This window comes from Pteropus vampyrus, unplaced genomic scaffold, assembly GCF_000151845.1.
Source record: "Pteropus vampyrus isolate Shadow unplaced genomic scaffold, Pvam_2.0 Scaffold366, whole genome shotgun sequence".
In the NCBI taxonomy this organism is placed as follows: domain Eukaryota; kingdom Metazoa; phylum Chordata; class Mammalia; order Chiroptera; family Pteropodidae; genus Pteropus; species Pteropus vampyrus.
Genome location: NW_011889147.1, coordinates 820205 through 832771, shown reverse-complemented (window position 1 = coordinate 832771; position 12567 = coordinate 820205). Strand labels below are relative to the sequence as shown.

Here is a 12567-nt window from a genome sequence, read left to right as displayed (position 1 = left end):
CTCTGTCTCAATGCAGAGTTTGTAGAAGAGTTCTAGAGGTCCTTTATTATGTTCCTTTCTCTGTATGGTAACTCTTCAGATAGTTGTTTATCATTTGTCAGAGCTGGGTTTTTGAGCAACTCGTGATTGCTGGTAGATGCTAATGGAACAGTTTCATTTCCAAACATTCAGTGTCTGCCTGGCCTTTGCCATCGTTGGGCCTGGGAACTAGTGAAACAGTCTCTCATCCCCTTTGCTTCCCCACTCCATTCCCAGTGGGTGTTTCCTCTGCTTGGGAGCATCTTCTCTCCTTGCATCTTGATTGGCGGAGGTGTCAGGCATAGATGAGCATGGATGAGAGCCTGGGGTTGTGCTGATGGCCCTGGGGGAAGCAGCGTCCCCCAGGGAGCCAGCCATGCAGAGTGCTCACGTCTGAGCTTCAGGCGTAAAGAGTTAGTTAGCCTGGTGTTCAATTCCTTTTCACACGTCTTCTGCCCCTCCTAGATGCTTTCCTGGCCCTGATAGACCTGGCCTAGAGCTAGCAGGGGGGAGGGAGGACCATAAGAAGAATATATTTTTCGTCTGGTCTTCTGACGTATTGGGCCCTTCTGGGGTCCTCAGCAGTGCCTGCCTGAGATGCCTTAATGCCTAGGCCACTTCTGAGAATAGCAACCATGCTCTTACAGAAGGGTGACCAAAGGTCCCTGCCATGGGCCTGGTTAGTGATTTTGATTCACTCCTCTTTTGGTTACATCTTCACAGGATTTTTCTTCTTGGCCCAGGCAAATGTCAGAGTCATCTATATTTTTCCTTCTTACTAAGTTGGTTCTGTTCTCATATTTGACTACGTAATAACGTTTCAGAGCAGTGGGTTCACTCTCCTTAGGGCAGGAGTTCAGGGAAAGAAGGAAAATATTTTTCATTATGTTCTTTTAATATATTTCAGTTTCTGGATCTTTTCACACGTCTTCTGCCCATTCCCTGAGAGCCTGCCCTGGAGCTGTTAGAGCATGTCCGGTGTTGTTTTGATGGGTTATGATGGTTGTTGCGACTGTTGTTGCCATGGGCACAGTTGGAAGCTGCTACTTAGCACATTGATTCCTGGTAGCACTGTGCTCCCTAAGGATCCTGAGAACTGGCCTGGGAAGGCTTCCAGAAGCTGTCACTTCTCTCCCTTCCTTCTGTTGCACACCCAGCCATATACCAAACGCTTAACTTGGCACTGGGCTGGTGCAGGTAAAGAAATATCTCACCAGAGCTAGTGTGCGTAGATGCTCTGATGGCAGGGTTGACTTCTCCTCTTCCTCCTACTTGTCACCATCACCATCAGCACAATCACTAGCTGCATACTTAAGTTTATAAACACTTTTTTCCCAACAGGTAGGGATGGCTTTTCTCCACTTTATGAAGGGCAAAAGTGAGGCTCAGTTTTGGTTTCCTTTTTCCTAGAGCATCTGTAGTTTTCACCTTGGAGGGATGTTTCATTTCTGTCACCATCAGATAATCACCCTTACGCCTACTGGCTGTGTCCTCCTTTTCCAACTCCACCCACTACCACCATCACCAAAAACAACCCCGAGAGCGTCCATGAAGTTAAAGAAATTAGAGGTGGTGCATTTCATGTTGAACTATCCATAATATCAAGAATTAGAGTTTAGCTTATTGTCAGTCAAGACCAATCACTCATTGGCACCATGGTAATAATTAGATGACCTCCAGGATTAAGCTCATAAGTGGCCATAAATACATATGTTTAACTTTCACATCCAGTTATACTTCATTTTGATCAGTGTGATGAGAATGCCAGTCAGAACAAGAGAACTGTTGTTCCTGACTCGTTCAGCTTCTAGGAGGTGGTGTCGGCCCAGGCCAAGGGTGCACATTCACAGTGGTTGTCGCTCACATCCACTCTCCAGAGGCACTTGAAAAAAGTTTGTTTCGTCCTTAAGTTTTATTTTAACATCTATACTGAGATATTCACATGCCATAAAATTCACCCATATTAAGTATATAATTCAACCGTTTTTAATATATTCACAGAGTTATGCGACCATCACCATTATCTAATTCCAGAACTTTTTTTCACCCCAAAAAGAAACGCTTACACTCATTGCAGTCACTCCCCATTCTTCTATCCTTAACGCAACCCTTTGCAACCACTAATTTACTTTCTGTCTCTATATATTTGCCTTATTCTGGACATTTAAAAAATGTCGGGGATCATCCATGTTGTAGAATGTATAATGTATCAATGTGCTTTATTCGTTTTTATATGTGGATAATAATCCAGTGTATGAATATACCCCATTTTGTTTATGTGTTTGTTCATTGGTGGACATTTGGGTTGTTTCCACTTTTTGAGTATTATGAGTAATGCTGTTATGAACATTAGAGTGTACAAGTACTTGTGTTGACATAACATTTTTATTTCTCTAGGATATATACCTAGGAGCAGATCACGATGGGTCATATCGTAACTCTGTGTGTAACTTTTGGAGGAACTTCCAAACTGTTTTCCAGAGTGGCTACACCATTTTTACTTTCCCACTAGCAATGAATAAAGGTTCCAGTTTCTCCACAGCCTCACTAGTACTTGTTTGTGTCTGTCTTTGATTATAGCCATCCGAGCGGGTGTGAAGTGATACCTCATTGTGGTTTTGATTTGTATTACCCTAATGATGTTCAACATTGTTTCATGTGCTTACTGGCCAATTTTATTTCTTTGGAGAAATGTGTATTTAAATTCTGTATCTGCTTTTTTAATTGGGTTGTTTGTCTTTCTGTTACTGAGTTGTAAGAGTTCTTTATATATTCTGGACACAAATTCCTTAGCATATACATGATTTGTAGATAATTTCTCCCATTATGCAGGTGTCTTTTTTTTCTTTTTTTTTTTTACTTTCTTGATGGTATTTTTTAATAGCACAAAGGTTTTTTTATTTTGACGTAATATAGTTTATGTCTTTTTTATTGTTGTTGCTTGTACTTTTGGTGTCATAGCTAAGAAACCATTGCCTAATCAGGTATCACAAAGATTTACCTCAATGTTTTCTTCTAGGCTTTGCTTTCGTAGTTTTAACTCTTATGGTTAGGCGTATCATCCATTTTTACTCAATTTTTGGAATGGTATGAGATAAGTGGCCTACTTTATTCTTGTACATATGAATATCCAGTTGTCCTAGCACGTTTATTGAAAAGGCTCTTCTTTCCCTATTGAATTGTCCTGGCATTTTTTTTTTGAAAATCAGTTCATAAATGTATGGGTTTATTTCTGGACTCTCAATTCTATTCTATTGATCTCTATTTCTATTCTAATACCTATACATAATAGTCTTGATTACTGTCTCTTTGCAGTGTTTTGAAATTGTTAAGTCTGAGTGAGTCCTCCAACTTTATTCTTCTTTTTCAAGATTGTTTTGACTGCTGTGGGTCCCTTGCATTGGCATAAAATTTTGGGATCACCTTGTCAGTTTCTGCAGTTGATGGGTATTCTGTTCACTCTTCAGATCAATTTGGTGGATATTGCCAACTTAACAATTTTGAATTTTGTGATCCATGAAAATGGGATGTCTTTCTATTTATTTATATGTTCTTTAATTTCCTTCAGTGATGTTCTGTAGTTTGTAGTGTACAAGTCTTGCACTTCTTTTGTTAAATTTATTCCTAAGTTGTTTATTCTTTTTGCTGCTATTGTTAATTTTTTTTTCCTTGATTTTATTTCCTGATCACTGCTAGTGCATAGAAATCAAATTAGTTTTTAAAAATATTACTCTGGTGGGATATAAATCTGAAAGCAGCAAACAAACATGACAAGCAGAGACTCATGAACATGGAGAGTAGACTAGTGGTTACCAGAGGGAAGAGAAAGAGAGGGGAGGTAGCTAGGGTAAAAGGGGTCAAATATGTGGTAACAGAAAGAAATCTAACTATGGGCAGTGAACACACAATGCAACATATATATGACTTACTATTGAACTGTACACTTGAAACTTACTGGATTTCATTAACCAATGTCACCATAATAAAAAGAAATATTACTCTGTATCTTAAAAAACTTGCTTGACTTTATATATTAGTTTAAGAGTTTTTTAGTGAAATCCTTAGGATTTTCTACATACAAGATTATAACATCTGCAAATAAGAGATAATTTTACTTCTTCCTTTCCAATCTAGATGTACCCTTAAGTGGTAACCTTTTTCTTCTTTTCATTATTTTAGCATAAAATAATCTCCCCTAAGTAATGGTGATATGTTTGCTAACTCCATATGATACATGAATGGACATTTTTCATTTTTAAGTACCTAAATACCTTAATATATATTAATTTTAGTCTAATGGGCATTAGAAAAAATATGATAGCTCATGATTTTTTGGCGTTGGCTCAAGTGTCACTTTATCAGAATGTTCTTCTGTGAACATTTAATTTAAAATAATAGACCTTCACTTTTCCTCTACCTTGCTTCATTTTTTTCTACATGCCATTTATCATCACCATCCATATTATAAACCAGATTACACTTATGTATCACATACGTGCGACATGTATATGTTTATTGTCTGTTTCTCCTCACTAGGATGTAAATTTCATAAGGGCAGAGACTTTTGTCTCATTCTGTGCTAGATGGCAATGCCTGGGACATGGTGCTCAGTTAATATTTGTTGAATGAACGAATGATTAATTATTTAGAACAAGGTTAAATATTTTAAGAAAAGCAAGTCAGTTTCAAGTTGATTCAAGAACGATATTGAAAAAATAGTTGTTCAGGAGGTATGCAGATATGGTAAAATTTATAAAGGCTGTGGGACATGCTGGAAATTTGGGACACTCTAACTTAAGAAATGAGAAGTAGAATGGAAATGGAGTTTATTTCTGTGGACAGATAAGCTATCTGTTAGCTCACAGACTCTTTTTCCAACCCACATCAGGGGTCCCTTGAGGCTCTTAAGCTATAATATGTGGAATTAAATACATGTGGGAAAGTGGTTCCTACCACCCGCCACAGAAACCCTCTTGGCAGTTTTGGAGGTCATCTGGAAATGTTTGAGGTGCTTTTGGCTGCCCGTGGAAACTTGGCTTATAGGCCTTGTCTTCTTTGCAGGGCTCTGGGTTTGCAGAGAGCCGAAATGACCATGACTGCCAACAAGAATTCCAGCATCACCCACGGAGCTGGAGGCACTAAGGCCCCTCGAGGGACTCTGAGCAGGTGAGTAGGGGAGTGCTACTGGGTGAATGGGGATCACTGGAGGCTGATGTACAGGGACAGCCAAATGGCCTGGGTCCTGGGTAAGATCCCTGCCAAAACGTAAATGAGTATCATCATGACTCTGACAGTCATCCACATAAATGAAATGATCTGGGCCCAGCTCATGCTGACCGTGAAGCAAAAGTTGTCTCTAATATGTATGTACACCATTTTCCAGTTCTGTAAGTCTCCATAAAAGAGAGCAAAGAGGATCCCTAAAACAAACATTGCTTTGTGCTATTGGAGGAGCCTAAAGCTGTAGGAACAGAGCCAGCAAGAAGCAGCTGATGTTCTTTTGGCTGTATTTTTTTCCCAAGATGGGGACAGCTTGGGGACTATGCCTGAGCTAGGCTGTGCCTGAGCTATAGTAGAAAAGGCTGACCACATTGTGGGTAGAGGTGGGGAAGCAGTAATGCATATGAGTACAAGTTCCAAGCAGAAGTTTAGTTTTCTAAGAATTTAACCTGAGCTGCAAACAAGGCAGCTTGGGAGAATTTTAGTCAGTGTAACCTGTAATCCACTTTGCTGGTTTTGTCTTCTTTTTGAAAGTGGGAATGTAGGACCATAGAAAAACTATGGGTTTTGGAATCATTGAGAATTGGCTTCAAATCCAAGTTCTAACCACTTACCAGATAGTGCGATATCAGGGTTTTTTTAATGCTCTCTAAAATCTTGGTTTCTTGTCTGTAAAATTATAGTAGTACTTATCTCACAGAGTTACTGTGAGGATTAAACGAGGTAATATATGTCAGTGCTTAGCATAGTATCTGGCATAAAGACACTCAGTAAATGTTGGCTCCCTTCCTGTGATAGGATAAAAGCTTCCAGAGCTGGCAGGTAGATGTATAGCTCTCCCCTGGGCTTTTCAGGTCTTGGCCAAGGCTGATAGCTGATGTCCTAGAAGAACCTCCAGGCTCTTTTATTAAAGCCGCATACCTTTCGTAGCCCCTTCTGCTAAATCTCAGATAGACAAGTTTGGCTTTTGGGGCCTCAGCCACTAGAATGGATAGCTGTGAGAAGGATGCTCAGCTTTAGACTGGGATAGGGCTGAGCAGGTGAGTAGGGGATGCTCAGCTTCCTAGATGTCTGGGCTGTGCAGCGCCAGGCTGAGCCCAGTGGGATGTGGCACAGTCCGGTCTGGCCAGAGGTGGTGGTAGATGTTTGATTCATTCAAAGCTGGAATGCAGATATGGTTGGTAGGATGGGGTGCTCCTGGGGAGTGACTGGCACATATGAGGCAGGAGAGGAGTTCCCTACACCACATATGCAGGATTTGGTCCCCGTGGAAAGGGTCTGGGTAGACTGTACCAACTGAAGGAACAGAGGTTGGTAGGTTCTGATATGTTAAGTATATAAGAGCTTCATACTTAGACAAACAAATTGTATATCTACTTTGTGGCAAAAAGACCAGCAAGAACACTCTTGCCCCCTACGCACACACCTTCTCTAACCTAGACTGGAGTTGCTCGCATGCTTGCTTCCCTGAACTAGGTGTGGCTGAGAAGGGCAGGGATTGCCAACTTCTTGGGTAAAACAGGGACATGTGGTAGCCAAGGCAGAAACAGGTCTAGATCTTAAGGTCCTTGTCTCCCATTGTCTGCTTCTGGGGAAGCAGCTTCTCTGGCCTCTCACCAGCCTGGTGAAAGATGGGGACTGGGGGGTAAGGTTCCCGTTTCCTGTATGTGAGACGGTAAGGGTGAAATAAGCATTCTATGTGATCATATGGTTTTACTTTTAATTTTAAGGAAATCGTATATTTAGAACCTGAATTAGAAATTTCCATACCCAACATCCTTAATTCCTGTAAGTATTCATTTTTTCTTCTAATTTCCACTATGTAGGGTGAGGGGAGAGGGTGGGAAATGCATTTTTATATCAGTCACAAAGCAGAATTAAGACTGCTGACAGGTTCCCCAGTTTCTATTTGGAATATATATGTACATGTTTCAAACATTTTTAGAAACTGCTTTTTAGCTTCCTAGCATGCTTGCCATCACAATATGATGGATGGTGTTTGTAAATATCTGAGTCTCTGATGTGCCTAAAAAAAGCATTTTTCTAGCCTTCCTTCAAAGTCTTGACTTCCCTTCCTTCCTGCTACATTTCTGCTTCCCTCCCTCCCTTCTTTCCTGGGCTTTTGGCATGCAGTCACAGGCCTCTGGGGCGAACTACACCCTTCTCTCAGAGGCTACCAGTGGATTACAGATGTTATTTTCTAAATTGTCACCCGGTGGTTCTCTCTGGCCACCTTCACCCCCAGTCTCATCTGGGGAGTATTCTTTGGGCTGAGTAGAGCAGTTCAGGTAGAAGTTATCGTCATTGAACTCTGAGGGCTCTCCTCCTAGATGCCAGGCTCTGTGGTGAACAGTAGGGGACAAAGAGGGATGATCCATTCTCTTTCTTCACGGCATTTACAACTTGGATTGATGACCTTGGGACCTGAATTTGTTAGTCTGACCTTTCAAAAGATGTTGGGCAGTGACCCGGGGCCCTTTTATCATTGCCAGCCCAGGAGTCCCAGTGGGGGAAAGACTCTGTGGTGTGACCAGACTTTGGTTGAGGAGTGCTGGGTGCTAGGGCCTTGGAAAACTGGGCCTTTGACTCTCTGGCTGCTTTGGGGATCTCCACATCATCCACATGGAGGCAGAGGAACCCGGTGATGCTAAAGGGGCAGAGTATACTCTGAAGCATGGAAAACTGGTGGGGAAGGGTAAATGGGACCCTGTGGAACTGTCAAGATATGCATTTGCAAGGCTGTATCCTTCACCTAATGCTACCACTAAGCCAATATGGGTTAAAGGTCCTGAATTCCATTCCATTATTAGGTTTTTATGAGTGTTTTGCTAATTTATATCTTCCTTTTCCTTTGTAGCCCAGTTTTGATTTGGCAAGATACGTACATAGGGGGAGGAAATCTAAGCCTTTTCATTTGACCACCAAAGTTGTGTTCTTTGCTGTTTTGGTCTTCTGGAGAGGTTTCCCTTTCTCTTTGTTAATGGGGTTTTACCTTTGGTTTCCAGATACATCCCATTCCCCCCATCCCCCACCCCACCCCCACCCCACAGGCATTTTCTACTCCAGCTCATAAGATTTGGCTGTAACCAAATCTGGAGGTGGGAGGGTGAGATTCTCAAAGCTCCTCTGAGTTCCACAGGTCAGGCTTTATGCTTTTTCTGGTGTCTGTCAATGAGTGGGGGCGGGACTAAAGAAGCAGCTTGGTGACCTGCAAACAAAGAAGGGTTATGTTTAGAGCTAACTCAGCCACCTAGATGGGTGAACTTTGACACTCGTTGCTCTCAGGAGATTTCGGTTGTGTTGTAAGGCCTGGTGGGCAGTAGGGGCTTTTCTCAGAAGACTTGTCATGCCTGCTGCTCTCAACAGCTTCTTCATTCTGAAAATTCAACACCTGAGTCATTGAGACTTGGAAGTGCGGGTCATCAGTAATATGTTTGGAAACCTTGCCTCTGGATGCAGGTGTGGGAAATTTGGGTATCTGGGAAAATGTAGACTTCTTGGGGTCAAGAACTTTGATTTCTTTTCATCTTCCCTGAGCCTAGAACAATGCCTAATACGTAGAAAACAGTAACTATTTGTTGACCAGTTAATTAGATGCTTGGGAGATCAGCTTCTTAGAGCTTAGGCTGCTCTACTATTTGAGTCCTCGTAGTACTTTCCTAGTGGGTCTTGTTAACTTTGGACTCTCTTTCCATTCAATCCACAAACTCTTAGAAAGGCAGAGCTGAAAAAGAATCTTAGAGCTCATGCAGTCTTGTTTCATTTAGGCCTTGACAACAGATCTTTCAGTATCACTCTAGATTTTTTTCTTGAGGGATAATTAAAGGGATAAATAAACTGTGTAAATTAAAGTGTACAGTTTGATAAGTTTACACACACACACACACACACACACACACACAAACTGTCATCATAATCTGGAAGCCGTTTCTTAATTTGAGAAATTTTTCCTGTCTAGAAAGACTGAGAATTTAACAATTTTATTTTGTAGCCCAGAAAGCCCATTTATATTTTCTTTAAATTTTGCTTGAAAACTGAACAGTTCTGCTTTAGACTCATCTCTTTTCTTTTTCACCATAGGCAGCTAGCATAAGTCAAATGGCACCTTCATCACTCTGCCTGGAAATATCTTTAGCTAGTTCATCTAATTTGTTAGGTATGTTTTCTATTTTCCGTGTTACCCCAGGTGACAGAATTACCAAACTTTTTATCATTACAATGGTCTTCTCTCCTCTAGCTTCCAAGAACATTTTTCTTATTTTCTCTCAAGCCCCACTTGACAGCCTGTCACTCAGCTCCAAACTCATTGTTTTAGGATTCTGTTTCAACAGAAGTCCACTTCTAGGTACCAAAATCTGTTACAGTTATCTACCACTACATAAGTACCCTAAATTTTATGGTATAAAACAACCATTTTGTTACGCTCTCAGACACTCTGTGGATTAGGAATTCTATAGAGCACCCCAGGATGGCTGGCTAGTCCCTGCTCTACAGTTGTCTGGGACCTTGGCTGGAAAGACTTCAAGATTTGGGTGACTCAGTGGCTAGGGACTGGTATCACCTGCCGGTGTCTTCCCTCACGTGTCTGGGAGTTGATGCTGCTTATTGCTGGGACCTCAGCTGGGACTGTCACAGCACCTACATGTGCCTTCTCCACGTGGCCTGGACTTCCTCATAGCATGGGAGACAGGAAGTGGAAGCTGCTGGTTTCTTGAGTCCTGGGCCTGAAAAGTGGTACAGATTCATTTCATCTGTCTTCTACAGGTCAAACAGTCATAGAGCCTAGATTTAAGAGGAAGGTCATTTTGACAGGAAACATGTCAAAGACTTTTGAGACCAGTTTTTAAGACTATCATAAGTACTTTTAGCATGGTTTCCTGGACCTGCATCTCTCTCCCTCTCGGCTTTGCACAGTGCCTGGTTCTGCTTTATATAGCAGTCCTATTTTTATTGGACTAGGGCATTAGGGATATTCCTATAAGGCATCATATTTTACCTGCCTCAGAGAGGGCATTTATCTTGTAAATTCTATATGTTCATTGCTGCTACTTCTTCGAAGACTTGGGGTTCCCACCCAAGAGCTCACCAGTCCTCTTTGTGCTTCCCTAGAAATCAGCTCAGGGGCAGGCAGGTAAAACTTTGGTAAATTCTTAGATGAGCTTTCTGGAGGTGAAAAGGTGGCTCAGTTACAGTTCCGACCCTATTTAGCTACGATTCTACTTACCTTGACTCAGCTGTGGTTGACCTCAAGAGTCTCTGTCAATGGTGGCCCTGCTGCAGCCCACCTTGAAGGATGAGGCTGTCCTGGACCTTGTTGCAGCTTTCCAGCCATTCAAGATGTGGTTGCTTTGGAAGCAGGAAGGCCAAGCTGTGAGCGTCACCCTGTCCTTTGGCTTTATATCAGGACTGTCCCAGAGTAGAAGTTATTGAGCTGAGCCTCTGGCCTCAGGAACAAATTTTTGGACCTGCTGATAGAGGATTCAGGCAGCCTTTCTCCCTTTTCTCCTCTTGGGTGCCTCAGAGGATAGCCTTGGGGGAGTACAGTGAGAATGCCAAAGGTGGGGCAGTCACAGAGTAGTGAAAGGATGTTGATGCCCACTGAGCCAATAGGGCCCACCTTAGTTGAGCAGCCTAGTATGGTGAATGGCCAACTCCCAGGCAGTTTCATTTGGAAGCAGGCTAGACAGCTGCTTAGTAGGGACTAAGCATATTGGAAGCTGGGCCCAGTATTACCTTAACCTGTAGACAGGCTCCCTTTATGACACCCGCAGACCATCTTGATGCCCCTGGGCTATTTCCTGGACTCTCAGGAACCTTCTCAAGCTGGCCTCAACTTGGTCCTCTTCCTGATAGCCTTGCAGCTAGAACATGTTGAGTTCAGAACTGTCTTGTCATCAAGGATTAAAGATAGCCTTTCTTCCAAAAAAAAGTCCCTGGGTGCACTTAAAAATATATGGGGCGTCCCTAACCACGAATGCTTCCTGCTTTGTTACTTGACAGTGGCCCAGGTCACTAACCAAGGGGTTGGGTCATGTTCTTGTGAAATAAAACCAGAGGGAAGGTCAGTGTTTTACACTTTAATTCCTCTCCCTCTCTCCCTCTCCCTTCTCCCCACCACCCTCTTCCTTTCTCTCTCTCCCTTACCCTCCCCCCACCCCAATACACACACATAGAACTTTCTCTTTAAATTTGTTTCTCTTTCCATACCTTAGTTCATACCTTTTCTCTCCTACCCGCCTATCTTATACATTTGTCTGGGCGTGAGTGTTTGTGCTCCTCTGTTTCTTTTAAATTTCCTTTACATTCTCCCTCCTTTCTCCTCTGTTCTCCTTTTATCTGTTTATCTTGCTCCCTCTCCTGAAATGTTGATTTTGGCCAGTCATATGCTGTAGTGTTGGCATCCACGCCTGTGCTGAGCAGCATAACTGGCTGCCTGCTGACAAGGCAGCGGCACAAATGCCCAGTTTCACAGTTTCTGTCTCCCTAGGGGCATGCTCTGGAATTTTAGAATAAAGAGCAAGAGATGGTAAGAGAGTAGAGTCTTAGGTGTCTTTTAGCCACTTTGTAATTACTTTCCTTTCGTATTTCTTCTACCTTCATGGAACTATATATGGTGCTCAAACACTTTAAAAATTTATAGCATCTTAGTTACCCAGCTAGTATGTTAGGGTACTCAGAGCAAGTGAGGCCCAGGGACTTTTTAGATGACTTGCCCACGAGCACAGCAAACCCAGGAAGTGGTGGAACCCGGACCAGAGGAGAACCCAGGTCTGTAGAATCTTGGTCTAGTTGATGAGTTTTGCCTTATGGGAAAGGGCTTTGGGGCCCGATAGTGATGCTGGGCTGTTCTAAGTGCTTCGTGTACCTTTTTGTGTTGTTCCTCAGGTCCGAGGGCACAACAAAGAGTCAGGGAGGTCTCAGCAATGGTCTGAACAGGCACAAGGAAACCTAGGTTTTAGCCATTTGTTTTTTACTCATTCATTTTGTCATTCAACACAAATATATTAATTCCTACTAAATTCTAGATGCAGTGCAAAGAACAAGACACTGTCACCACCTTCAAGTAGGTCCACTCATTGTCTAGGAAGTGGGAGGCAGCTGAGGAAACAATACAGCCCAATGAAGTGTTACAGGAACTATAATAGCCATTTTCCCAGGCCCCATGCAGGCATCAAAAATTGGCCATCTCCACCTTGAGAGAGGGGTACAGTTGAGAGATTCATTAGAGGAGCTGCAGAGATATGCTAGGCCAACATTCCAGACAAAGGAAGCAGAATGTGCAACAGCTTAGAGGGACGAAAAGCAAGGAGTTTGATGTAGCTAAGGGAG

The 12567-nt window shown here is 42.5% G+C and overlaps 1 protein-coding gene across 3 annotated transcripts in view; it reads left to right on the top strand.

Annotated features, from left to right (window-relative positions):
* Positions 1-12567, top strand: part of ST5 (suppression of tumorigenicity 5) — a 164227-nt gene that overhangs the window by 112249 nt on the left and 39411 nt on the right. For 2 of the 3 annotated variants that reach the window (XM_011379578.1, XM_011379577.1), the window contains exon 1: positions 5078-5184. In XM_011379578.1, coding sequence (XP_011377880.1) covers positions 5105-5184 — 80 coding nt within the window. In that variant the 5' untranslated portion in view covers positions 5078-5104. Of the gene's footprint in view, positions 1-5077; positions 5185-12567 lie in introns of those variants that run through there. The other variant, XM_023522940.1, reaches the window with a different exon arrangement.